This window comes from Gadus morhua, chromosome 21, assembly GCF_902167405.1.
Source record: "Gadus morhua chromosome 21, gadMor3.0, whole genome shotgun sequence".
In the NCBI taxonomy this organism is placed as follows: Eukaryota; Metazoa; Chordata; class Actinopteri; order Gadiformes; family Gadidae; genus Gadus; species Gadus morhua.
The window spans coordinates 1027140-1051788 of NC_044068.1; the positions used below are offsets into that span (position 1 = coordinate 1027140).

The 24649-nt window shown below is 51.1% G+C and overlaps 4 protein-coding genes across 10 annotated transcripts in view; 2 read left to right on the forward strand and 2 right to left on the reverse strand.

The window, feature by feature from the left end:
- Positions 1–4916, forward strand: part of LOC115534839 (adhesion G protein-coupled receptor F5) — a 29829-nt gene extending 24913 nt beyond the window's left edge. Inside the window, exons 21-26 of the mRNA XM_030346119.1 lie at positions 252–428; positions 763–2157; positions 2877–2918; positions 3107–3166; positions 3835–3901; positions 4191–4916. Of these exons, the coding sequence (XP_030201979.1) occupies positions 252–428; positions 763–2157; positions 2877–2918; positions 3107–3166; positions 3835–3901; positions 4191–4261 (1812 nt within the window). The 3' untranslated portion in view covers positions 4262–4916. The remainder of the gene's footprint in view (positions 1–251; positions 429–762; positions 2158–2876; positions 2919–3106; positions 3167–3834; positions 3902–4190) is intronic.
- A 144-nt stretch (positions 4917–5060) lies between these two features.
- Positions 5061–12662, forward strand: rmdn3 (regulator of microtubule dynamics 3). The gene is made up of 12 exons (XM_030345188.1): positions 5061–5814; positions 6963–7152; positions 7875–8012; positions 9322–9622; positions 9764–9866; positions 10000–10060; positions 10414–10489; positions 10634–10711; positions 10795–10893; positions 11581–11634; positions 11924–12004; positions 12080–12662. Exons 1-12 carry the CDS (start codon positions 5625–5627, stop codon positions 12131–12133), a joined length of 1425 nt encoding a protein of 474 aa, XP_030201048.1. The 5' UTR covers positions 5061–5624; the 3' UTR covers positions 12134–12662.
- Positions 12663–12715: 53 nt separating this feature from the next.
- On the reverse strand, positions 12716–19839 carry rad51 (RAD51 recombinase). 3 transcript variants are annotated; one of them, XM_030345221.1, is made up of 10 exons: positions 19741–19839; positions 19279–19373; positions 18933–19070; positions 17675–17792; positions 17374–17465; positions 16859–16953; positions 16390–16503; positions 14633–14762; positions 13693–13814; positions 12716–13265 (listed from the first exon to the last, which is right to left on the reverse strand). In XM_030345221.1, the coding sequence occupies exons 2-10, from the start codon at positions 19360–19362 to the stop codon at positions 13142–13144; spliced, it is 1017 nt and encodes a 338-aa protein (XP_030201081.1). In that variant the 5' UTR covers positions 19363–19373; positions 19741–19839; the 3' UTR covers positions 12716–13141. The 3 variants fall into 3 exon arrangements, with proteins under 3 accessions (XP_030201081.1, XP_030201080.1, XP_030201082.1); XM_030345220.1 differs by having other exon boundaries at positions 16390–16563; XM_030345222.1 differs by having other exon boundaries at positions 13233–13306; positions 16390–16563.
- Positions 19840–20394: 555 nt separating this feature from the next.
- The window catches only part of cenpe (centromere protein E), a 32410-nt gene continuing 28155 nt past the window's right edge, over positions 20395–24649 (reverse strand). For all 5 annotated transcript variants that reach the window (XM_030345087.1, XM_030345083.1, XM_030345086.1 and 2 more), the window contains 5 exons: positions 24050–24162; positions 23866–23963; positions 23142–23277; positions 21839–22236; positions 20395–21016 (listed from right to left, as the gene is read on the reverse strand). In XM_030345087.1, coding sequence (XP_030200947.1) covers positions 20937–21016; positions 21839–22236; positions 23142–23277; positions 23866–23963; positions 24050–24162 — 825 coding nt within the window. In that variant the 3' untranslated portion in view covers positions 20395–20936. The remainder of the gene's footprint in view (positions 21017–21838; positions 22237–23141; positions 23278–23865; positions 23964–24049; positions 24163–24649) is intronic.

The window sequence follows — 24649 nt, forward strand, 5'->3', positions numbered from 1 at the left end:
CCGTATACAACAGAGATAGCTAGGATAAGATGCTACACAATTTTCCCTACTATTAGTAAAATTAAATACTATTTTTAAGTTCAAGGATGTACAACATACATTAATTGCGTACATTAAGTGCCAGGATGTACACCATATAATAAGTGTGCAAGAGAGGGGTAGGGGGGTAAGATTAACCAGTGTACAATATATATAACACAATATGCTTCATGTTAATAAGTTATAGATATTTCCTTTTTTCTTCTTTTCAGAGTTTGAATGAGAATAGTGTTCCAACGTTCGTGGCAGAACTCAGCGGCGTGGTCAGCGACAATCAAACCCAAATAACGAATTCCCCGGTCAGCATTTCAGCCATCGTTGACATCCTGATCAACGTGGGCAATGGCATCGTGAGCGGAAACGTGGGCATCGTGGAGGAAACCATGCAGGTGGGTGGGGTCCCCCCCCACAGTGACACACTGACACACTGACACACTGACACACTGACACGCTGACACACTGACACGCTGACACGCTGACACACTGACACGCTGACACGCTGACACGCTGACACACTGACACGCTGACACACTGACACGCTGACACGCTGACACGCTGACACGCTGACACACTGACACGCTGACACGCTGACACGCTGACACACTGACACGCTGACACGCTGACACACTGACACGCTGACACACTGACACACTGACACACTGACACGCCCTCCGGGTGCACACAGGAGGAACCATGTGCTCAACCCACGTCCTCTCTCTGCAGAGCATCCTGAACACGGTGGATGTGATCGTTGGCGACGTCACCGTCGAATCGTGGGCTAATCTGAACGCCAACCAAACCCTCAACACCAGCTCCTTGTTCCTGAGCTCCATGGAGACCATCACCCAGTTCCTGAGCGGGGACTTCTCCGTCACCACGCCCAGCATCCTGCTGAACAGAACCCAGTTCAGCGACTCCTTCACGGCCGACATCAACTCCAGCCTGGTCATCAATCTCCAGAACACCAACCTCACCGACACCTTCATCACTACCATCACCTTCTCCACCCTGAGCAACGTCCTGCCCCCCCGCACCAACGCCAGCTTCAACGCCAGCCAGGACGCCAACGCCACCGGGCCGGAGATCCTGATCAACGCGGCGGTGGTGCTGATCCAGCTGAACGGGTCCAGGGCGCTGCGGCCCAACCTGACGCTGTCCTACCGCAAGCGGAACACCTCGCTCACCGAGGACCCGCAGTGCGTCTTCTGGAACTTCCAGCTGCTCGACTTTCAGGGCGGCTGGGACGACGAGGGATGCACCTTCGTCTCGGACGTGGACGACGTGGTGGAATGCAACTGCGACCACTTGACCTCCTTCTCCATGCTCATGTCCACGGGCCTCCCGCCAGGAGCCGCGGAGGCCCTGGACATCATCACCTACATCGGCGTGGCCATCTCCATCGTGAGCCTGGTCATCTGTCTGATCATCGAGGCGCTCACCTGGAAGGCCATGACCGGGAACCTCACCTCCTACCTGCGCCACGTGTCGCTGGTCAACATCGCCGTGTCCCTGCTCATCGCCGACATCTGGTTCATCATCGGCGCCGCCATCACCTCGGAGACGGACCCGACGGAGAGGGTGCCCCTGGCGGCCTGCAGCGCGGCCACCTTCTTCATCCACCTCTTCTACCTGGCGCTCTTCTTCTGGATGCTGGTGTCGGCGCTGCTGCTCTTCTACCGGACGGTCATGGTCTTCTCCCACATGTCCAAGGCCACCATGCTGGCCATCGGCTTCTCGCTGGGCTACGGCGCGCCCCTGGTCATCGCCGTGGTGACGGTGGCGGCCACGGCGCCACAGGTTCCCCAGGGGTACATCCGGGACAACAACGGCTGCTGGCTGAGGTGGGAGGACACCTTCGCCCTGCTGGCCTTCATCATCCCTGCCGGGGTCATCGTCTTCATCAACTTTGTCATCCTGATCGTGGTGCTGACGAAGATGCTGCGCCGCGGCGTTGAGAGCAGCCACTCCGAGGAGAAGAACACGCTGCTGGTCATCTTAAGAAGCGTGGCCATCTTGTTCCCCACCTTCGGGCTCACCTGGGCTCTCGGTGTTGGGGTGATGGTGGCTCCGAGGAATTTGGGGCTTCATGTCACCTTTGCGCTATTCAACTCCTTACAGGTATGTGGACGTCATATCGTACATTTACATTTAGGGCAGATGCTTTTATCCAAAGCGACTTACAGTAAGTACATTTGTCAGAAGAAAGAGAAACAATTTATCGCTGTTGGTACAGTAATGATGTTCATAGAACCAACAAAGTGCCAAGCACTAACAATCACTAGGTTAACCCATTCCCCCCTGTATACATCAAAAATAGCTAGGATAAGAAGCTACACAATGCTACATAATCGTACAATTGTGTTTCATACTCCGTCACCGTTGGAATGGACAGTTTCACCAGTTTTTTTTAGAGCCTCTCTCATCTTGTCTTTCAGAACATATGTGTGGACTGGTCCTCGGAATAATCGCACGCTACTATTCAAATGTTTGAAATATTTTAAGATATTCTACTTTTAGAATATCATTTTTTAGAATGGAAGTCCAACGTTAACCTTCTTTCAAACATTTTACAATCCATCAAACTTTAATCGAAACAGTTTAATTTCTTACCCGCTTTGGATATTTTCAGTTGGTCTTCCGTTGACGCTAGAGCGTGATGACGTTACGCGCTCCAGCTCGGGCTCGAAGGATCAGAAAGCGTTAGGTCCACTAGCAGCGCTGAACCACAGGGGGGCGCTGGGCCCCAGGCTAGATTTGAAATCTCAAGAGTTGATATATTTTCTTTTATTAAATGTTGATATGCGAGGATAAAGAGTTCTTCTCATCTTTTTTTTCAGGGGTTCTTCATTCTTGTGTTCGGGACCCTCATGGACCGAAAGGTATGCTATCTTTGGGCAAAATGGAACAAATTGTTTACTTTTACATTTCTGAATATCTGAAAGACTACTATGTATTGTTGACCCCTGTAATAAATCAAGTATTTCCTTACAGAATGGACTGTATACAGTCATGGTTTTAACGTTAAAATACAAAATAAGGATTTGTGACCTGCTTGTTGCTCCTTCAGGTCCGAGCTGTTCTGTCCAGAACCGTCCCAGCCCTCAACTCCTCCTCCAACCAGACCCGGGTTCGTAATCACCTCCATCTACCTCCACCTGTTCTCCATCTACCTCCACCTGTTCTCCACCTGTTCTCCATCTACCTCCATCTACCTCCACCTGTTCTCGGTTTAACTTGAGCTTATATTATTAAGCATATGTTGCACTCACCCACCCCAAACCCTTACCTTAACCACACCAGACCCTTACCTTAACCACACCAAGCCTTAACTACACCAAACCCTTACCTTAACCACACCAGACCCTTACCTTAACCACACAAGACCCTTACCTTAACCACACCAAACCCCTACCTTAACCACCCCAAACCCTTACCTTAACCAAACTAGACCCTTACCTTAACCACACCAAACCTTAACCGCACCAGGCCCTTAACTTAACCACCCCAGACCCTTACCTTAACCACACCAGACCCTTACCTTAACCACACCAGACCCTTACCTTAACCACACCAGACCCTTACCTTAACCACACCAGACCCTTACCTTAACCACACCAGACCCTTACCTTAACCACACCAGACCCTTACCTTAACCACACCAGAGCCTTACCTTAACCACACCAGACCCTTACCTTAACCACACCAGACCCTTACCTTAACCACATCAGACCCTTACCTTAACCACACCCTTACCTTAACCACACCAGACCCTTACCTTAACCATGTGTTCTCCAGACTACCAGTGGAGGAGGATCGTCGACTGGCAGATGGGCGCTCCTCAACAGGATACGAGGACGACGCGGTGAGGCAGACAGACAGACAGACAGACAGACAGGCAGGCAGGCAGGCAGACAGACAGACAGACAGACAGACAGACAGACAGACAGACAGAGGGAAGGACAGACCCCAGAGGGACAGAAAGACAGACAGACGAAGGTACAGATAGACAAAGGGACCGACCGACAGACAGACCGACAGAGGGATGGATAGACGACAGAGGGACAGACAGAGACAGACAGAGGAACAGATAGACAGACAGATGATATCACCTCTCACCTTGACACGCAGCATGTTTTTCTCTCCGCTCCCAGATGTGTACCACGTGACGAGCACGGGCAACAGCAGCTCCAACACCGCATCGGAATCCTACCTCAACATTTGATTTTGAACGTTTGTTATTCAATCTTAACGCTGTGACGTAACACAGAGCACTTTTCATGTCTTGCAGGGATTATTAAATATGGGGATTGTTGCTTTCACCGAGATTCTGTTTTACTTTTATTGGTTTTGTGTTTATTTGAACTCTCAATAAAAGTTGTACATGTTATGTTTTAAAATGAACGGATTATATAGTGCGTTTTGTCATTGTCTTTTACAATTTAAATTATTGAACAAAATATGTGACTTCAGTAAGTACGAATTAGGATGCATAGCTGTAATACAGAATCAGAGACAGACAAAAGGTCAATATGTTTGTAATACTATGTGGCAGGGAGACACTAGCCTATATAATGCTTCTTTGTACAACGTCATTGGAAATTTGGAAACTAAATTCTAAATAACTGGTTGCCTTGTAGGCATACATAATCATGCATATATATAGTCATCCAGCTTCAACCCTGGCATCCAAGAACGTTTCAGGAGAAGTGAAACACTACCTGATAATCAACTCAATATATAAAATAAACAACGAACCATAGACTTTAGGCTACATGGTTTCAACGTGAAAATGCATTTCTTTCTCTGACCTGAGCGGGACGCTGGTTGTACTCATGTCATTAAACCATGTCAATAAACACTTTATCAACTACAGTGAATGAAGGGGGATACATATGTATTTATTAACCACACCATACTGGTAAGCATACTGGTATTCTCTTTTACAAGCCAATTTAATGCAAAATACATGTTGTTGTACTGCGAGGGGGGCTTTTATTGTTGAAGGGGCGAGACAATTCCAAGCCGGAAGTGCACCTTCTTCTTCCGCCTGCCGGATGACAGGAGGAGATACGTAAATAAACGAACGCATGTTTCCGAAATACGGCAATATCGTTCTTAAATTGTTCAGGCGATGCCGCGACTCATATCGAGATATTTATAACTATAAGGAGGTTGAATCAATTATATTATGATTATACATCGTTAGATGAATTTAGATACTAGATAAAGCGAACGTTAGATGACTTTTGATCAGATACTACTTGATACTATTAGATACCACTAACGTGAATGTTAGATAATAGTATAGAGCTAGATTACTTTAGATAAGATACTACTAAATAATACGAGGTACCATTCATTTACGTTCCAGCTCCAGCGATGCCTTCTGCTCCAGTGGTTCAGTAGGGACATGTTGTGACGAAAGGTCATCAGGTTGGGGTTAAGGGGTCAAAGATCGTCAGCATCAGAGGAGACAGGCGTCACATCTGTATTCCGGGTGGTGGGGGACCAGTCTACGTTAGATGGACGCTGCCGGTCGCGTTTTGGTCGTCGTTGTTTAAGAAGCGCGCTTCCCGTCCTGTGAGATGCTCGTCCAGCTTGGAAGGAAGGGTCTGGTGGGACTGGCGGTGGGAGCCACCGCTGGCCTGGGACTCATCGCATTGATCATCTACCAGGAGGTGAGGAGGAGGAGGAGCAGGTGCCAGCAGGAGGTGCTGCAGAATGCGCCCCCTCCTCCCCAACTGGTGCTCAGCTCGGTCCACCTGGATGCCGAAGGTAGGTCGAAGAAGTAACCTAGAAAGTTGTGTGTGTGTGTGTGTGTGTGTGTGTGTGTGTGTGTGTGTGTGTGTGTGTGTGTGTGTGTGTGTGTGTGTGTGTGTGTGTGTGTGTGTGTGTGTGTGTGTGTGTGGATAGTAGTCAGGTTCTGTCAGTCCACCCAATAATTCTCAAAAGGACTAACTAAGTTATTTTTAGAGATTCTAAAAGGATTTAGGGTGGTTGCAATGCTAACTGTACAGTGGTAAAGTTAGCATTGCTAACTTAAAGTTAGCATTGCTAACTTTAGCACGGCTGCGGTCGGTTCGAGGTGTTCCTTCCTCCCTGTGGTCTACAGCTGGACCATAGAACGCGGGTAGACACACACGTTCACACACACCTGGTAGGAAATATCCCTCACCACAAACTGAGAAACAGCCCTCAGAATGTTAGGATTCCGTTGTTGTTATTCTTCGGCCATCTTTTTAAAGGGGTCATAGTGAATGGACCGCATTTATACCGCGCTTTTCTTACCAGCGGCCGCTCAAAGAGCTTTACAACACTGCCTCACATTCACCCATTCATACACACACTCACTCACACACTGGCGGCGGAGTCGGCCACGCAGGGCGACAGCCGGCTGGTCAGGAGCAGTCAGGGTGAGGCGTCTCGCTCAGGGACACCTCGACGCTCAGCTAGGAGGAGCCGGGGGGCCCCATATCATGTGATGTCCAGCAGGAGCATGACTCCTCCTCCTCTCTCCCCTCCCCTCCTCTCTCCTCCTCCTTCTCTCCCCTCCCCTCCCCCTCCTCCTCCTCCTCCCCTCCCCTCCTTCTCTCCCCCCCTCCCCTCCTCCCCTCCCCTCCCCTCCCCTCCTCTCTCCTCCTCCTTCTCCCCCCCTCCCCTCCTCCCTCTCCCCCTCCTCCTCCTCCTCTTCCTCCTCCCCTCCTTCTCTCCTCCCCTCCCCTCCCCTCCTTCTCTCCCCCCCTCCCCTCCTCCTCCTCCCCCCCTCCTCTCTCCTCCTCCTTCTCTCCCCCCCTCCTCGCTCCTCCTCCCCCTCCCCCCCTCCTCCTCCTCCTCCCCTCCCCTCCTCCCCTCCCCCCCTTCTCTCCCCCCCTCTCCTCCTCCTCCCCTCCCCTCCCCTCCCCTCCCCTCCTCCCCTCCTCCAGAGGCGGAGGCCCAGCAGCAGGCCCTGGCGGCGGTGGAGGAGGCCGTGCGCCTCCTTCCCCCCGCCCAGCAGGGGGAGCTGCGGGCCCAGCTGGACCAGGTGCTGAGCTGCGTGTCGTCCCTCCGCTCCGAGGTGGCAGAGCTCCGGGGGGGGCTGCACGCCATCGCCCTGCAGATCATCCAGGACGTCAAGTGAGAGCGCCTGGAGACGGGCTTAGGACCCCCTGGGGTTAGCAGGGTTAGGTTAGGGCCCTCTAGGGTTAGGACGGGGATAATCTAGGCATGAGAGAGAGAGAGAGAGAGAGAGAGAGAGAGAGAGAGAGAGAGAGAGAGAGAGAGAGAGAGAGAGAGAGAGAGAGAGAGAGAGAGAGAGAGAGAGAGAGTGCGAGCGAGCGCACCAGCCCTTGGTGTGTGTGTTAATAAAGCTTCTCCTCTCCAGGAGGGGCGTGGAGGTTAGGGTTAGGTTAGTGTTGTCTGTGTGAGGTGTGAATAAAGCTTGTCCTCTCCAGGAGGGGCGTGGAGGTTAGGGTTAGTGTTGTCTGTGTGAGGTGTGAATAAAGCTTGTCCTCTCCAGGAGGGGCGTGGAGGTTAGGGTTAGGTTAGTGTTGTCTGTGTGAGGTGTGAATAAAGCTTGTCCTCTCCAGGAGGGGCGTGGAGGTTAGGGTTAGGTTAGTGTTGTCTGTGTGAGGTGTGAATAAAGCTTGTCCTCTCCAGGAGGGGCGTGGAGGTTAGGGTTAGTGTTGTCTGTGTGAGGTGTTAATAAAGCTTGTCCTCTCCAGGAGGGGCGTGGAGGTTAGGGTTAGGTTAGTGTTGTCTGTGTGAGGTGTGAATAAAGCTTGTCCTCTCCAGGAGGGGCGTGGAGGTTAGGGTTAGTGTTGTCTGTGTGAGGTGTTAATAAAGCTTGTCCTCTCCAGGAGGGGCGTGGAGGACAGCCAGCGCGCGCGCCGCCGCCGGCCCCTCAGGGAGCGCAGCGACTCCCAGAGCTCCAGCTCCGTGTACTTCACCGCCAGCCAGGGCGCCACCAGCACGCAGGGCGGGGCCAGCGAGGCGGGGTAGGTGCCCTGCTCGGCCAATCAGGACGGAGCCCTCAATCGGCTCAGGCGCTCTAAACCTATCAGAGCAATCCTCTCGTTAGTGCGCTTTCCTGAGCCCGCCTTGGGCTCACCCATTGGTCACCTCCCTGAGGTATTATGTTACTGAAGGCAGTGCGCCACATGGACATTGGGTCATTCTGGGGCTAGATAGATTATATATAATGTATAGTTACATTATGGCATTTAACAGACGCTTTTATCCCGAACGACTTACAATAAGTACATTTATCAGAAGTATATACATATATTAGGGCTGGGCAAAGTTTAAATCACGATTTAGCGCATAATATCGGTGAGTTAACACACGATTATTCACACTTTTAAAATTCTATTTTAAATCCACTCCAAATGAAGTTAAATGAGATATCATAATATGATAATTAAGTACATTTGGTATGAATGATAATGATAATGTGTCATTCCATATTATGGAATGACACATTATCATTCATACCAAATGTACTTAATTATCAAAAACTAGACCAAGGGTGCATCCGAACACTAAGTATCTAGTATTTCTGTGCAGTGTCTACTGGTGGACCGTTAATGCAGTACGTTCCTCAGCTATGCGTAGAACGCCTCCGAACGCTTCTGCCACCACCGCGACGCCACCGGATGTTTGGAGAGTCCCTATTTCCCCTCGGTGCGCTGCACATCCGAGTCCGGCAAAATTAAAGTCACCTGCGATGATTTACAGATTTAAACGGCATCGTTCTTCTTCTGCGGTCACCAAACTCCGGCTGAGTTGTGGGATAGCGTAGTGCCCTACCGTTGTATACTGTGGCGGTAGTACACATTCTGAAACTTTTTGCCTACTACACAATGTGTACTGAGCATTCGGACGCGCTATATTTGTGACGTACTACAAAATGCATACTATATAGCAGTCAAGTATGAGTATTGGGTTGCACCCAAGTGATCTTGAGGGAGTTTTATTGACTCACTCAGTGTGGGTTGAATATGAAACTTATGGAACACCACATTGTTCCGAATTGTAAACAGGCTGTTACTTAATGCAATTGGTATCAGGCACTGATTCACTTACTTCAAGTGGGATTTAATGTAAAGTAAGTGGAACTAAAAACCCAAAATGATGTCTGATATGGATGTTGACATTCTGTGGGCCAAACCTTTCAAAATCAAAGGTAAAAAGAAAAAGAACACCCGTTAATTCGTCAATTTGAATTAATCGTGCTTTTAACATGTAATTAACGCATTAACGTGCCAGCCCTAAGATATATCTAATCATTGGAATGTGTGTCTTTAGGTACTCTACAGCGTACGCGGACTCGGACTACACGGACCGAGAGACGGACCGCGAGGAGGGGGAGGCGGGGGGGGAGGGGGAGGAGTCTGAGGAGGAGGACCAGAGCTGTGCCACGGTGCTGACACTGCGGCAGGAGGAGTCCCAGGAGGACTCCCCAGAGGAGGAGGAGCAGGAGGAGCCCGTGAAGGAGGTGCTGAGCGGGGAGCTGGCTCTGCTCCTGGCCCAGAGCGACGTGCTGCAGACCGGAGACGCCCGACTCAGAGCGGACGGCCTGGGGCTGCTGCAGGCGCACAGGACTCAGGTAGGCGCGCACACGCGCACACACACACACACACACACACCTGGTAGGAGATATGACTGACCCTTAGAATGTTGGAGGATTCGGTCGTTTCGTCCGCCATCTTTCAACGCGGCCCTGTGATGTCTGTTTCCATGGCGATAGTACGGCGACAGCAGGGACTTCCTGTGGCGGCTGGCGCGGGCGTACAGCGCCGTGCACGCCTCCACCCACGACCCGGAGCAGCGGAGCACCATCGCACAGCAGGGTGTGTGTGTGTGTGTGTGTGTGTGTGTGTGTGTGTGTGTGTGTGTGTGTGTGTGTGTGTGTGTGTGTGTGTGTGTGTGTGTGTGTGTGTGTGTGTGTGTGTGTGTGTGTAAAGCATGTTTATGTGTGTGCAGGTCGTGACGAGGCAGAGAGTGTCCTGAGGAAGAATGATCTGGATGCCGATTGTCACATTAGGTAAGATGTGCTCCCCTTAAGACACACCCCTCTGAGCTAGGCTCCCTTTAAGACCCGCCCACATAACGCACTAAACAGTGATGGCTTCCCTCAACAAGCACTAGCATGCTTCCTGTTATGCCCCGCCCCTATATCCCGCTTTAGAGGGAGTGGTCATCTCTTCCTGTTATGCCCCGCCCCTATATCCCGCTGTAGAGGGAGTGGTCATCTCTTCCTGTTATGCCCCGCCCCCTGTAGAGGGAGTGGTTATCTCTTCCTGTTATGCCCCGCCCCCTGTAGAGAGAGTGGTCATCTCTTCCTGTTATGCCCCGCCCCCTGTAGAGGGAGTGGTCATCTCTTCCGTCTGTCTCCAGGTTTGCGGTGCTGGCCGGCCTGACGTCGCAAACAGACAGCATGCACAGCAAACTGAAGAGCCAGCGCATCCTCAAGGTCTGACACACACACACACACACACACACACACACACACACACACACACACACACACACACACACACACACACACACACACACACACCAGAGGGTCTGTAGAGCAGAAGGTTTGTAGTTCTGAGGGTTTCTTCGTCTGCCGTAGGAACATCTGGACCGCGCGCTGGCCCTGAGAGACGACCTCCCACTGGCCTTCTACCTGCTGGGGAGCTGGTCCTACCAGGTACCGTCTGCATAGGAGGGGGGGTCGGGAAGGACTGGTGGGACCAGGTGACCTGGGCCTGCGCTGACTGGTTTGTCCTCTAGGTGGCGACGCTGGGCTGGCTGGAGAGGAAGGCGGCGGCGGCGCTCTACGACCAGCCCCCCAGGGCGTCCCTCCACGACGCCCTGGGCCACTTCATGAAGGTACGCCGCAGGAGGCCACACACCGGCGTAGCGGGTCGGCTGGTCACCGGGAGGTCGCCGGTTCGATCCCCGGCTCCTCCTAGCGGAGTGTCGAGGCGTCCCAGAGCGAGACGCCTCACCCCGACTGCTCCTGACCACACCCTGCGTGGTCGACTCCGCCGTCGTGTGTGTGAATGTTTATCAATAGGTGCGTTTCCATCCCCCTAATTTAATGCGAACTTTGAAGTATCCAATCAGTAAACGTTGATGGAAACACCAAAATTCGCATCAAAGTCCTCTAATTCGCAAAAAAGTTTATCCGCTCGCTTGAGGTGGTTTTCGAGAAATGCGAAAGAGTAAATTCGCAAAATGGGAGATGGAAACACATTTTGCGAATCAGCTGTGACGTAGCAAACTTTGAACACACTGACAGTCTTTCCGATTTCCGCATAACGACCGGCCATAGCAACCCTGCCGACATCAACGTGTAACGTCATCATCCTATTCCGCTCCAACCACTTGATGGAAACGCACCTAATTCAAATTACTTTTTTGCGAACTTTCTAAAGATTCGCATCAACCTTTTAGATGGAAACGCAGCTAATGATTGTAAGTCGCTTCGGACCATAGCGTCCACTGAATGCCCCTGAATGTAAAGGCAGCATGCTGGGAGGCTGAACCTTAACGCTGCTCTGTTTCTGCCCCCAGGCAGAGCAGCTCAGCCCGGGCTACTCCAAGCTGCTGCGACTGCACATCGCCAAGGTAAGGCAGCAGGCGGCTCCTCTGCTGGGGCTCCTCTGCTGGGGCTCCTCTGCTGGGGCTCCTCTACTGGGGCTCCTGAGTCCACCGATACTGCCTAAAATGCATCGGGTATCTGCGAGTACGCGAGTCTATGCACTGATCCGATACCATCAGGTGGGTCATTTACTACACGGGCAGAAAGCGTTCAGTTCAGGAATCGGTATCGGGAAGGAAAAAATGTGGGAACATCTCTAGTTCTGAGGTCTGATAGAGGGGCTGAGGTCGGTTATACCTGCTCATCTGTCCACAGTGTCACAAGGAGCTGGGGAACGCGTCGGAGGCCGGGAGGTGGACCCGTCTGGCCCTGGAGGCCCCCACAACGCCTGACGAGGTAAGGCTGGGAGGGCTGAAGGAAGGTCTGGCTGATCCCAGTCCACATTTAAAACGCCTTTCATTTCCTCTCCAGGACGAAGAGACTGCAGCACTGCAGGCGGAGCTGTCGGCTGCGACTGACCAATGAGACTCCACTTGGAACACGCACTGATTGGCCGGTTGGGCTGTCCGTCAGACCCGACCACGCCCACTCTCAGAACAGGAGCACCACTGTGAAGACCATGAAGTTATTTAAGGCAGCCTGTATCCTCAGACCTCTAACCCGGTCCGGGAGCCTCTTGACACCCTGATCTTAACGTACGAGAAGACATTCCCATGATTTGAAGTGAATTTAGTGTGACATTACTTTCCAGCCATTATAAAAACATTCTTAATTATGGAATAATACTTAATCTAATATTGTATTTTTGAATATTTTGGGTCCACTATCGTCTTGCCCCCCCCGACCGACGGAGCTGAACCCTGGCCTCAAACCCCCGGGTCCACGGGGTCGAGGCGCCCAGCGTCAGGGGGATCATGTGAAGGCTGATTCTAGATGTTTGACGGTCATTGGCCGCTGGGTCGGGCTCGGGGTCGTGGGGACGTTTTGTTTTGTCTGAGATTTGGTGTTCATGTCTTCTTCTCACCTTGAAGTTCAATTAAAGTTTGAAAAGTAATCTGTGAAAGCGTACGCGTGTCTTTTGTGTGATGCAGAAGGGACGTGGTCTGGTAGACGTTAAAACATTTATTATTACACTTTATGTACAGATGGATACAGCGTTTCTCGGGACGTGTTTTAAAACATATACAAGACGGGCAGAGCTTAGGCTTTCCTTTCTCACGCAAAACACAAACATAACGACACAAACACGTCACCGCGAAACAAGTAGGTTAAATTATGACCAAACGATATCTCTCCATCTCCTCGGAGTCAGCCCTGAGGCCTGTAGGGGGCGCTACGGGGTTCCTAGGCAACGGGCCTGGTCGCCAGGCAACCCAACCCTCCTTAGCTACCGGCATCGTGACCTTGCATGGAATCACGCCGGAATAAAATGGAAACGTTTTACAAACTGAAAAACATAATTGATGGCGTCTCCGGCCCGGGACCCCGCCCGGTCACCTGGTCGTGTGGTCAGGTCGTCGTCGTGGCGACGGCTCAGTCCTTGGCGTCGCCCACGCCGTCGGCGTTGATGGCGAACATGGCCTCCGACTCCGGGAGGCAGGGGGAGTCGTAGATCTTACAGATCCGGGTCTCTCCCCGCCCCTTCCTCAGGTACAGCCTGCAAACACAGCAGCCAATCAGACCTTCCTCAGGTACAGCCTGCCAATCAGAGCCTTCCTCAGGCTGACCAAAAGCAAAACCTTAAAAAAATAAAACATTAACCTAGTGATGGTTAGTGCTTGGCCCTTTGTTCTGAACATCCTTATTGTACCGACAGCGCTATATTGTTGTTTCTCTTTCTGACAAATGTACCTATTTTAAGTCGCTTTTGGATAAAATTTGGATAAAATAATAATTTAATTATTAACGTAAAAGTTGAGATTTAATTTATTGTGTATACTTTTCCCCACCCCCATTCAATGTGTTCAGAAAATCAGCCCTTTTAGCATCGGGGTAACCGAGAATCAAAGAAAATATCCTCATATGTTGTTGGTGCGCCTTTATTTTGAAGCCGGGAGCTCCAGCTACCAACAGTGAGCCCTCACCGCGTGGTGGAGGCGTGGGCCATGATGTTTCCTCCAATCGGCTTCTTGGGGTCGGCCGAGAACATGGCCGCCCCGTCCACCTGGGCCACCACCTGGTTGGTGATCACCACGGCAACGCCAAACTGGAATCACAACAGGAAGAGGGCGGTGAGGTCTCTGAACCAACAGACAACGCAGCAGGAAGGTGTAGTTCAGGGTATGGTCACAGTGTGGGTGGAGGTGACGGAGGCGTAGTTCCCAGTGTGGGTGGAGGTGACGGAGGCGTAGTTCTCAGTGTGGGTGGAGGTGACGGAGGCGTAGTTCTCAGTGTGGGTGGAGGTGACGGAGGCGTAGTTCTCAGTGTGGGTGGAGGTGACGGAGGCGTAGTTCTCAGTGTGGGTGGAGGTGACGGAGGTGTGGTTCTCAGTGTGGGTGGAGGTGACGGAGGTGTGGTTCTCAGTGTGGGTGGAGGTGACGGAGGTGTGGTTCTCAGTGTGGGTGGAGGTGACGGAGGTGTGGTTCTCAGTGTGGGTGGAGGTGACTGAGGTGTGGTTCTCAGAGTGGATGGAGGTGACGGAGGTGTAGTTCTCAGAGTGGGTGGAGTGTGGGTGGAGGTGACGGAGGTGTGGTTCTCAGAGTGGGTGGAGGTGACGGAGGTGTGGTTCTCAGAGTGGGTGGAGTGTGGGTGGAGGTGACGGAGGTGTGGTTCTCAGAGTGGGTGGAGGTGACGGAGGTGTGGTTCTCAGAGTGGGTGGAGGTGACGGAGGTGTGGTTCTCAGTGTGGGTGGAGGTGAGGTTCTCAGAGTGGGTGGAGGTGACGGAGGTGTGGTTCTCAGAGTGGGTGGAGGTGACGGAGGTGTGGTTCTCAGAGTGGGTGGAGGTGACGGAGGTGTGGTTCTCAGAGTGGGTGGAGGTGACGGAGGTGTGGTTCTCAGAGTGGGTGGAGGTGACGGAGGTGTACCTCGTCGGCCAGCCGCAGCAGCATGCGGAGGAAGCGGCCGAGGTGGCCCTGCCGGGCCGACAGCTCCCCCCGACCGGAGTAGTCCGTCCGGTACAGAGCGGTGGCGCTGTCCACGATGAGCAGGGCATAGCTACGCACACACACACACACACACACACACAATCATGTTACACATACACACACACACACACACATATAATCATGTTACACACACTCACACATGTCATCATGTTACACATACACACACACTCACACTCACACACACACACACACACACACACACACACACACACACACACACACACACACACACACACACACACACACACACACACACACACACACACACACACACACACACACACACACATAATCATGTTACACATACACACACACTCACACATATAATCATGTTACACATACACACACACACACACACACACACACACACACACACAATCATGTTACACACACACACTCACAAATATAATCATGTTACACATACACACACACACACACACACACACACATATAATCATGTTACACTTACACACACACACTCACACACACATATAATCATGTTACACACACACACTCACACATATAATCATGTTACACTTACACACACACACACACACACACTCACACACATATAATCATGTTACACATACACACACACATATAACCATGTTACACACACACACACACACACACACACACATATAATCATGTTACACACACATAATCATGACACACACACACACACACACATATATAATCATGACACACACATAATCATGACACACACACACACACATATAATCATGACACACACACACACACACATATAATCATGACACACACATAATCATGACACACACACACACACATATAATCATGACACACACACACACACATATAATCATGACACACACACACACACATATAATCATGACACACACACACACACATATAATCATGACACACACACACACACATAATCATGACACACACACACACACACACACACACACACACACACACACACACACACACACACACACACACACATTTTATTCGCAACCGCATCACAACCGTATCATCCATCTTAAAAGGCGCAGGGCACTGCTGGCGAGGCTGGAAGGCTCTTGTGGTTCTTCACAGGAGACTGGTCCAATGAAGCTAAGCTATTGCACGGCTAAAGTCCCCGGCAGGACAGCCCATTGCCTGCGCTGCCATCTCCGAAGCGTTGATCAACAGTCCGCCCCCAAAGACGTTGACGTCGCTTAGCAACCGAAGACGCTGGGGTGGACAAGGTACCACAAGAAAAATGATCCGCATTCCTTGACAGCGATCTGCTTATCAAATATAATTCACCGTCGGAAGATGTTATATATAAGAATAAAAATGAAGAATCCTTTTTTTTATTTTGATTGGTTTAACCGCCACCCGCCCAAAATTAAGTACAATATTATTTTTTGTCGCATCATCCGCCCGATCCCGGCTAAACCGCCAACCGCACCTCTCTTACACACACACATATTCATGTTACACACATTCTAGTTATAAACCCACACAGACTCTTATTACACACACATACACACAATTGTATTACAAACTCATACATAAACACATTTATGTCACATACACACACATTATGTTACACACACACACACACACACACACACACACACACACACACACACACACACCCTTATTTGGTCTGGAGGAAGCGGTGGGGTGTGGGCGGGGCCTACCGTGACTCTGCCATCATGGCGGAGGCCTGGTACAGCAGCTGGGTCTGGTGGTCGGTGTTGAAGGCCCGGGCGTACGCCACGTTGTCCAGGACGTCGCTGCCCACCAGCCCGTACCTACAGGGGACAGGCAGGGAACAGGTAGTAAACAGGCTGTCGCTGCCCACCAGCCCGTACCTACAGGGGACAGGCAGGGAACAGGTAGTAAACAGGCTGTCGCTGCCCACCAGCCCGTACCCACATGGAACAGGCAGCAAAGGGTAGAAAGCAGGGTTATTAAACAGTTAGTAAAGGGGGGGAACAGTTAGTAAAGGGGGGGAACAGGTAGTAAAGGGGGGAACAGGTAGGAAAGGGGGGAACAGGTAGGAAAGGGAGGAAAAACAACCAGTTAGAAACTCGGGCTGGGCGACGCCCCAGCAGTGATGCTATTGGCGGTTGGGGGGTTAAGCCCCGCCCACACCTGACCGCTCACCTCTCGGCCACGGCCAGCAGGCGCTCCGGCCGGAAGGTTCCCTCGGTGTCGATGTACATGGCCTTGCCCTCTCCCCCGCCCTGGTCGATGGGCAGCTGGGGACACAGGGGGGGCAACATGGAGTCAGTCAGGAGACCCCCACTACAGGCTGACCCCCCAGACAAGAGACCCCCACCACAGGACTGACCCCCCAGCCCAGAGACCCCCACCACAGGACTGACCCCCCAGCCCAGAGACCCCCACCACAGGACTGACCCCCCCCCCCTCCCCCAGAGACCCCCACCACAGGACTGACCCCCCCCCCTCCCCCAGAGACCCCCACCACAGGACTGACCCCCCCCCCTCCCCCAGAGACCCCCACCACAGGACTGATAGTGGACTCCTAGACTGGTACCAGTGGACTCTTAGACTGGTACCAGTGGACTCTGGCTCTGGTACCAGTGGACTCTGGCTCTGGTACCAGTGGACTCTGGCTCTGGTACCAGTGGACTCTGGCTCTGTTACCAGTGACTCACCTGGCAGGTGACAGCCAGAGTGTGGCACAGCTGTGTCTTCCCCGTCCGGAACTCTCCAAACATCTCCGTGATGGAACCCGTCTCCATTCCCCCTGGAACATCACAAAGGACATACCCTTATTTGGTCAGGAGGAACCATTGAACATCCCCTTATTTGGTCTTGAGGAAACATGGATCATTCCCTCATTTGGTCTGTAGGAAACAAACAATTTAACCTTATTTGGTCTGGAAGAAAATAAGTAAGAGTGTTTGCTTGTGTGTGCGCGTGCGCGTCCGTGCATGCGTGCGTGCGTGCGCTAACCCATTAACAATTTGTCCAGCTCCTTGGAGCCGGTGGAGATCTGGATGATCTCCGCCCGCCGCTGGTGGAACTCCGTTGCCGTGGTGAAGCCCATGGGCACCAGCTTGGCTGCCTCCGCCTAACAGAAATGACATCAGCATCATCATCATCACATGTTCTGGTTACCAAAGTACTGTCTAACCCTACCAGTGTGCTGTCTGGTTACCAGAGTACTATCTAACCCTACCAGTGAGCTCTCTAGTTAGTACAGTACTGTCTAACCCTACCAGTGTGCTGTCTGGTTACCAAAGCACTATCTAACCCTACCAGTGAGCTCTCTAGTACAGTACTGTCTAACCCTACCAGTGTGCCGTCTGGTTACCAAAGTACTATCTAACCCTACCAGTGAGCTCTCTAGTACAGTACTGTCTAACCCTACCAGTGTGCTGTCTGGTTACTAAAGTACTATCTAACCCTACCAGTGAGCTCTCTAGTTAGTACAGTACTGTCTAACCCTAACAGTGTGCTGTCTGGTTAGTAAAGCACTGTCTAACCCTAACAGTGTGCTCTCTAGTTAGTAAAGCACTGTCTAACCCTACCAGTGTGCTGTCTGGTCAGTAAAGCACTGTCTAACCCTACCAGGGTGCTCTGTAGTTAGTAAACCACTGTCTAACCCTACCAGGATCTTGTCTGGTCAGTAAAGCACTGTCTAACCCTACCAGGATCTTGTCTGGATAGTAAAGCACTGTCTAACCCTACCAGGATCTTGTCTGGATAGTAAACCACTGTCTAACCCTACCAGGATCTTGTCTGGTCAGTAAATCACTGTCTAACCCTACCAGGATCTTGTCTGGATAGTAAACCACTGTCTAACCCTACCAGGATCTTGTCTGGATAGTAAAGCACTGTCTAACCCTACCAGGATCTTGTCTGGTCAGTAAAGCACTGTCTAACCCTACCAGGATCTTGTCTGGATAGTAAACCACTGTCTAACCCTACCAGGATCTTGTCTGGATAGTAAACCACTGTCTAACCCTACCAGGATCTTGTCTGGATAGTAAAGCACTGTCTAACCCTACCAGGATCTTGTCTGGATATTAAAGCACTGTCTAACCCTACCAGGATCTTGTCTGGATATTAAAGCACTGTCTAACCCTACCAGGATCTTGTCTGGATAGTAAAGCACTGTCTAACCCTACCAGGATCTTGTCTGGATAGTAAAGCACTGTCTAACCCTACCAGGATCTTGTCTGGATATTAAAGCACTGTCTAACCCTACCAGGATCTTGTCGGCCTTGGCCTCGCTGATGCCCTTGATGTGGAGCAGCTCTTTCTTGGGGGTGTAGGCCACGGCCTCGATGGTGTGGAAGCCCGCCTCCTCCAGCTTCTTCAGGTCACTGCTGCTCACACCGCTTTGCTGCAACCACACAGTGACCACTCTTCTACATTTAATACATCTATCAGCCTGTCTCTTCTACATTTCATACATCTGTGAGGAGGTTATCGGACTGAATAAAGGATGTGTGAGGAGGTTAAGGGACTGAATGAATATAAAGACCACCTCAGAAACAATCAACAGAGACGATGTAAACACAAGCTATGTTGAGGTGTTTCGGGGCCCTTACCTCCAGTCGACTGATGGGCTGAGGGCCGAAGTTCTCCTCCACCTCTACCTCCTCCTCCAAACGCACTTCACTCCTCATAGCCATGACGATGAACACTGAGTATAACCCAGATGACAGCTCTATACGTTACATTATACACCAATATATATGATACACAAATATATACTAACGTTATACTATGTGCTTGGATAACAATGATGGACACTCTCGACACGTTAAATAAATGACATTCTGATACACGTGTGTGGAAGGACGGCTGTTGAAACATAATGCATAAGATGTTATACGAGACCAAAACAATGTGGATTTATCCTCCGAAACATAGGACAAAGCTAAGACGGTTATAGAGACGACACTTAAGGCTTATCCTGAGCCGCTTATCAAGCTGCTGCCGGCTCAGAACAGACAGGTAATGAGTGAATATGTTAAACTATTTAAAATGTCAAGTTATTAAATAGTCACCGGTTTGTTTTCTTCAGTGTTCAGTAGTTTGCCGAACGCTCCCGCTCCTTCTGCTTATACGCTGACGTGATGACGTAGATTCGATGCCGATTGGTTAAATTCCAAGCGACGGAATTACGTCAACAGGACACATGGTGTGTTCCTGAATCCTCGAACGCCAGACTTCCGAGTCGAAGGTCGATGCTCTCCCTGCTTTCTTGCGGCATTTCTCGAAAGCACGCCCCCTTTTTGTCTTCACTTTTCTCAAAATTTGAGAGCAGACCGAGAGCAGTGATGACGCTCTCAACAAAATGGCTGCGCCCGTGAAGATTTAATTTTTTGTATTTGTACCACGTAGGTCATTTTAATGTCGATTTTAAATGCTCTTACACACTTGATAACATTGCTGTTTAATCCGGTCACCAATTTATACATTGCATGGTGTTGCTGTGCGTGCGATACAATGTAAAGTTTTGTTTGTTTTGTTTGCTAAAGAGGTTAATGTAGCTAACAAACAACCACTACCCAATTTCATGAAACATTCACAAAAGGCTGGCGTCCAAGGTTTCAGAAACACACCAATAGGTTACGTTGGACCAATCCAGGTGCAAACCACCAGCAGCCTTCCAAATAAAAGTTGGATCGTCGGAGTAAAGAATAAATAAAGAAGCGTGAAACTTTTTACTTGTTTATTTGTTCTGATCATACATTCGTAATCCACCGGAATCAAGATCATTAATTTTTTTAACCGGGGTTTGAGCCCAAAACCATACATATTGTGAGTAACTTTATATAGGATCGAGGCCGTCCCACCAAACCAGTCGGTAGAGTTAAGTTCAACTTCTAAATCTGTCAAATGCAGTGAATTAAAAGGCAGTATTATTTTAATCCTTGCTGGTAATGAAATGATGTGTTCCAAGCTTTTTACAATGCAGGTAACAAGATGAACAAGCCCAATTTAAAACTAAAGTATCCACAAAACAGAGAAAACAGAGGGTGACATGACCACCCATTACAAAAGCAAAAGAGATCCATCCCACATTCCTTCTCCTGAGGTGATCCGGCCAATGATCTGGACCGCTATCGGACGGTCTCCTACTGCGAGTGGCCCCACTCTTGTTCAGAATATCATAAAGTGCATTTCACAATTTAAAACAGTCTTTCAATGTCCCCTTCTGATTTCCACATGGCTGAGCAGGTGTTGGATGGTGAGGTTCTCATTGAGAGGTGCACATCTCCTCCTTTTTCGGAGACATAGGCCACATCTCCTCTTTCTGCTCCACGGCAGAAGAAGAACCTGGAAAACAAAAAGCAAAGATTACAGCCTGGAAACAAAGATACAAGTTCAAGTCTCACACAAAGATGAGGGTTAAAGTCTGAAAAATATACGGAAATTAAAGTCGTGAAATCAAGATGAAGATTAAGTCTGAAAAGAAGATGAAAGTTTAAAGGGCTGATTATGGTTCCACGTTCAGGGCGCATGTCAGGCCCTTGCGTTGCGTGAACGTGGGGCGATCATCAGCCCTTTAGAGTTCTGCACCCTATGAGTGGTCGCGTGACGCTTCCCTTTTAAAGTCTGAAGACAAAGTACAATTAAAGGCCAGGTGCCAGGGCAGCTCGTGTTGTACACTGGCTCACATGACGCCTCCTGGTCCAATGAAAGGTGTCCCTTTAACGACCCCACCTGTGCTCAATAGGAACCGGGCAGCTACCAACACACACACCAACCGCAGCAACACACACAAACCAACAGCTCCCACCCACACATTACCCTCGTCGATAGTCTCAGGGCCGTCGTCCGTGTTTAATTGAACACAACAAATATCTGATTAGAAAACAAAATGAAGGGGGTCACACATCATGTTCTGAGGAACAAACAGACGCAGTATACCCAGTACAAAACAGACCCAGTATAAACAGACCCAGTATAAACAGAAGCAGTATACCCAGTACAAAACAGACCCAGTATAAACAGAAGCAGTATACCCAGTACAAAACAGACGCAGTATACCCAGTACAAAACATACCCAGTATAAACAGACCCAGTATAACCGGACCCAGTATACCCAGTATGACCAGTATACCCAGACCCAGGAGTCCATGGAGGGACTGAACCCACCTGGATTGATGCCCAGTGTGGAGTTATCAAAGAACTGCTTGGGCCGGGCGAGGGTGGACCTGAGGAACTCTGTGGAGTCCACGCCGTAGGTCTGGTTGGGGTCCGGGACGTTGACCGGAGCCTCCAGGACCCTCCGCGGGGAGTCCCCCCCCCTCCGCGGGGAGTCCAGAGCCCTGTGGAACTTCTTGGGGGAGCAGCAGAAGAGGGCGGAGTCTGAGGCGGCGGAGTCGGCGGCGGCGGCGTCGTCGGGTAACAGCCCCCTCTTGGAGGGCGTGGTGGGGGCCGCCAGGTGAGGCCGCATGGCCTTGGTCTTCTCCTTCAGGGTCCGGGCCCTGGACTGCCACTTGGAGATCTCTGCCTGGTGGCTGCTGATCTCCGCCTTCTGACTGGACAGCAGACTGGAGGGGGAGAGTACCGTAGTCAGGGTCTACCGACTGGAGGGTCTACAGACTGGAGGGTCTACAGACTGTAGACCCTCCAGTCTGTAGACCCTCCAGACTGGAGGGTCTACAGTCTGTAGACCCTCCAGTCTGTGGACCCTCCAGACTGGAGGGTCTACAGTCTGTAGACCCTCCAGTCTGTAGGGTCCACAGACTGGAGGGTCTAGACACCGTGGGGATCATGATAACGATGATATCTGAACGAGTGCAGGATGAATTAATGGTGGTCTGGGAACAGCAGTAGGAGCAGTGGTAGTCATGGGGACAGTAGGAGCAGTGGTAGTCGTGGGGACAGTAGGAGCAGTGGTAGTCGTGGGGACAGTAGGAGCAGTGGTAGTCGTGGGGACAGTAGGAGCAGTGGTAGTCGTGGGGACAGTAGGAGCAGTGGTAGTCGGGGGGACAGTAGGAGCAGTGGTAGTCATGGGGACAGTAGGAGCAGTGGTAGTCATGGGGACAGTAGGAGCAGTGGTAGTCGTGGGGACAGTAGGAGCAGTGGTAGTCATGGGGACAGTAGGAGCAGTGGTAGTCGTGGGGACAGTAGGAGCAGTGGTAGTCGTGGGGACAGTAGGAGTGGTAGTCGTGGGGACAGTAGGAGCAGTGGTAGTCGTGGGGACAGTAGGAGCAGTGGTAGTCGGGGGGACAGTAGGAGCAGTGGTAGTCATGGGGACAGTAGGAGCAGTGGTAGTCATGGGGACAGTAGGAGCAGTGGTAGTCGTGGGGACAGTAGGAGCAGTAGTCATGGGGACAGTAGGAGCAGTGGTAGTCGTGGGGACAGTAGGAGTGGTAGTCATGGGGACAGTAGGAGCAGTGGTAGTCATGGGGACAGTAGGAGCAGTGGTAGTCGGGGGGACAGTAGGCCTTACCTCTGCAGCTCAGTGACCTTCAGCTGCAGCAGCCTGATCTCCTCCTCCAGCTTGGACCTCTCCAGGGAGCCGCTGGTCTGGACCTTGGACCCCTCGGGGTGGGTGAGCCGGCAGTACAGGTCCTCGCCCTGCAGGACTACAGCCAGACACCGTCCAGTCAGTACAGGACTACAGCCAGACACCGTCCAGTCAGTACAGGACTACAGCCAGACACCGTCCAGTCAGTACAGGACTACAGCCAGACACCGTCCAGTCAGTACAGGACTACAGCCAGACACCGTCCAGTCAGTACAGGACTACAGCCAGACACCGTCCAGTCAGTACAGGACTACAGCCAGACACCGTCCAGTCAGTACAGGACTACAGCCAGACACCGTCCAGTCAGTACAGGACTACAGCCAGACACCGTCCAGTCAGTACAGGACTACAGCCAGACACCGTCCAGTCAGTACAGGACTACAGCCAGACACCGTCCAGTCAGTACAGGACTACAGCCAGACACCGTCCAGTCAGTACAGGACTACAGCCAGACACCGTCCAGTCAGTACAGGACTACAGCCAGACACCGTCCAGTCAGTACAGGACTACAGCCAGACACCGTGCAGTCAGTACAGGACTACAGCCAGACACCGTCAAGTCAGTACAGGACATGACATCATCCACACATGATGAAGGGTGATGTCATGATGAAGGGTGATGTCATGATGAAGGGTGATGTTCTTACAGGACTCCTGCTGCTCCTTCTGGGACTTCCTCAGAGTCTCTCGGAGCTTCCTCAGAGACTCCTCCTTGATGTTCAGCAGACTGCTCAGACTCTTCACCCTGCGACCGAAACACACCAACACATCAGTGTCAGCCCCAACCTGCTCCTTAATGTAATGCGCACAGTCAGCAGAAGCGGGCCTTACTCTTTCTGGTGCTTGGTGGTGACTGAGGTGACCTCCACCTCCAGCTTTAGCACCTTGCCCCGGAGCTCCTCCCGCTCTAGGATACTAGGAGGCGCCTGCATCTGCGCCTGGGCCTGCCAACACAACCACACTCAGTTACTGTCAGGATCCACTTACTGATGCAAGGATCACTAGTTGCATACAATATACAGATTATTGTATAGAGCTTGATACTGGACCTCTAAAGCACAGTGTAGAGCTAGAGGTAGTAGACTGACCACTATAGCAGTGTAGAGCTAGAGGTAGTAGACTGACCTCTATAGCAGTGTAGAGCTAGAGAGGTAGTAGACTGACCTCTATAGCAGTGTAGAGCTAGAGGTAGTAGACTGACCTCTAAAGCAGTGTAGAGCTAGAGGTAGTAGACTGACCTCTAAAGCACAGTGTAGAGCTAGAGGTGGTAGACTGACCACTATAGCAGTGTAGAGCTAGAGGTAGTAGACTGACCTCTATAGCAGTGTAGAGCTAGAGGTAGTAGACTGACCTCTAAAGCACAGTGTAGAGCTAGAGGTAGTAGACTGACCTCTATAGCAGTGTAGAGCTAGAGGTAGTAGACTGACCTCT

Bases quoted from the DNA above. Each gene is read 5' to 3' on its own strand.
- rmdn3 (XM_030345188.1), top strand. From the start codon at position 5,625: ATGCTCGTCCAGCTTGGAAGGAAGGGTCTGGTGGGACTGGCGGTGGGA. The intron at 10,712-10,794 runs GTACCGTCTGCA...TTTGTCCTCTAG, and splicing joins TGGGGAGCTGGTCCTACCAG to GTGGCGACGCTGGGCTGGCT. The intron at 10,894-11,580 runs GTACGCCGCAGG...TTCTGCCCCCAG, and splicing joins CCCTGGGCCACTTCATGAAG to GCAGAGCAGCTCAGCCCGGG.
- rad51 (XM_030345220.1), bottom strand. From the start codon at position 19,362: ATGGCTATGAGGAGTGAAGTGCGTTTGGAGGAGGAGGTAGAGGTGGAG. The intron at 16,954-17,373 runs GTGAGTCACTGG...CTGTGTCCCCAG, and splicing joins CTCTGGCTGTCACCTGCCAG to CTGCCCATCGACCAGGGCGG. The intron at 16,564-16,858 runs GTGAGCGGTCAG...TGTCCCCTGTAG, and splicing joins CTGCTGGCCGTGGCCGAGAG to GTACGGGCTGGTGGGCAGCG.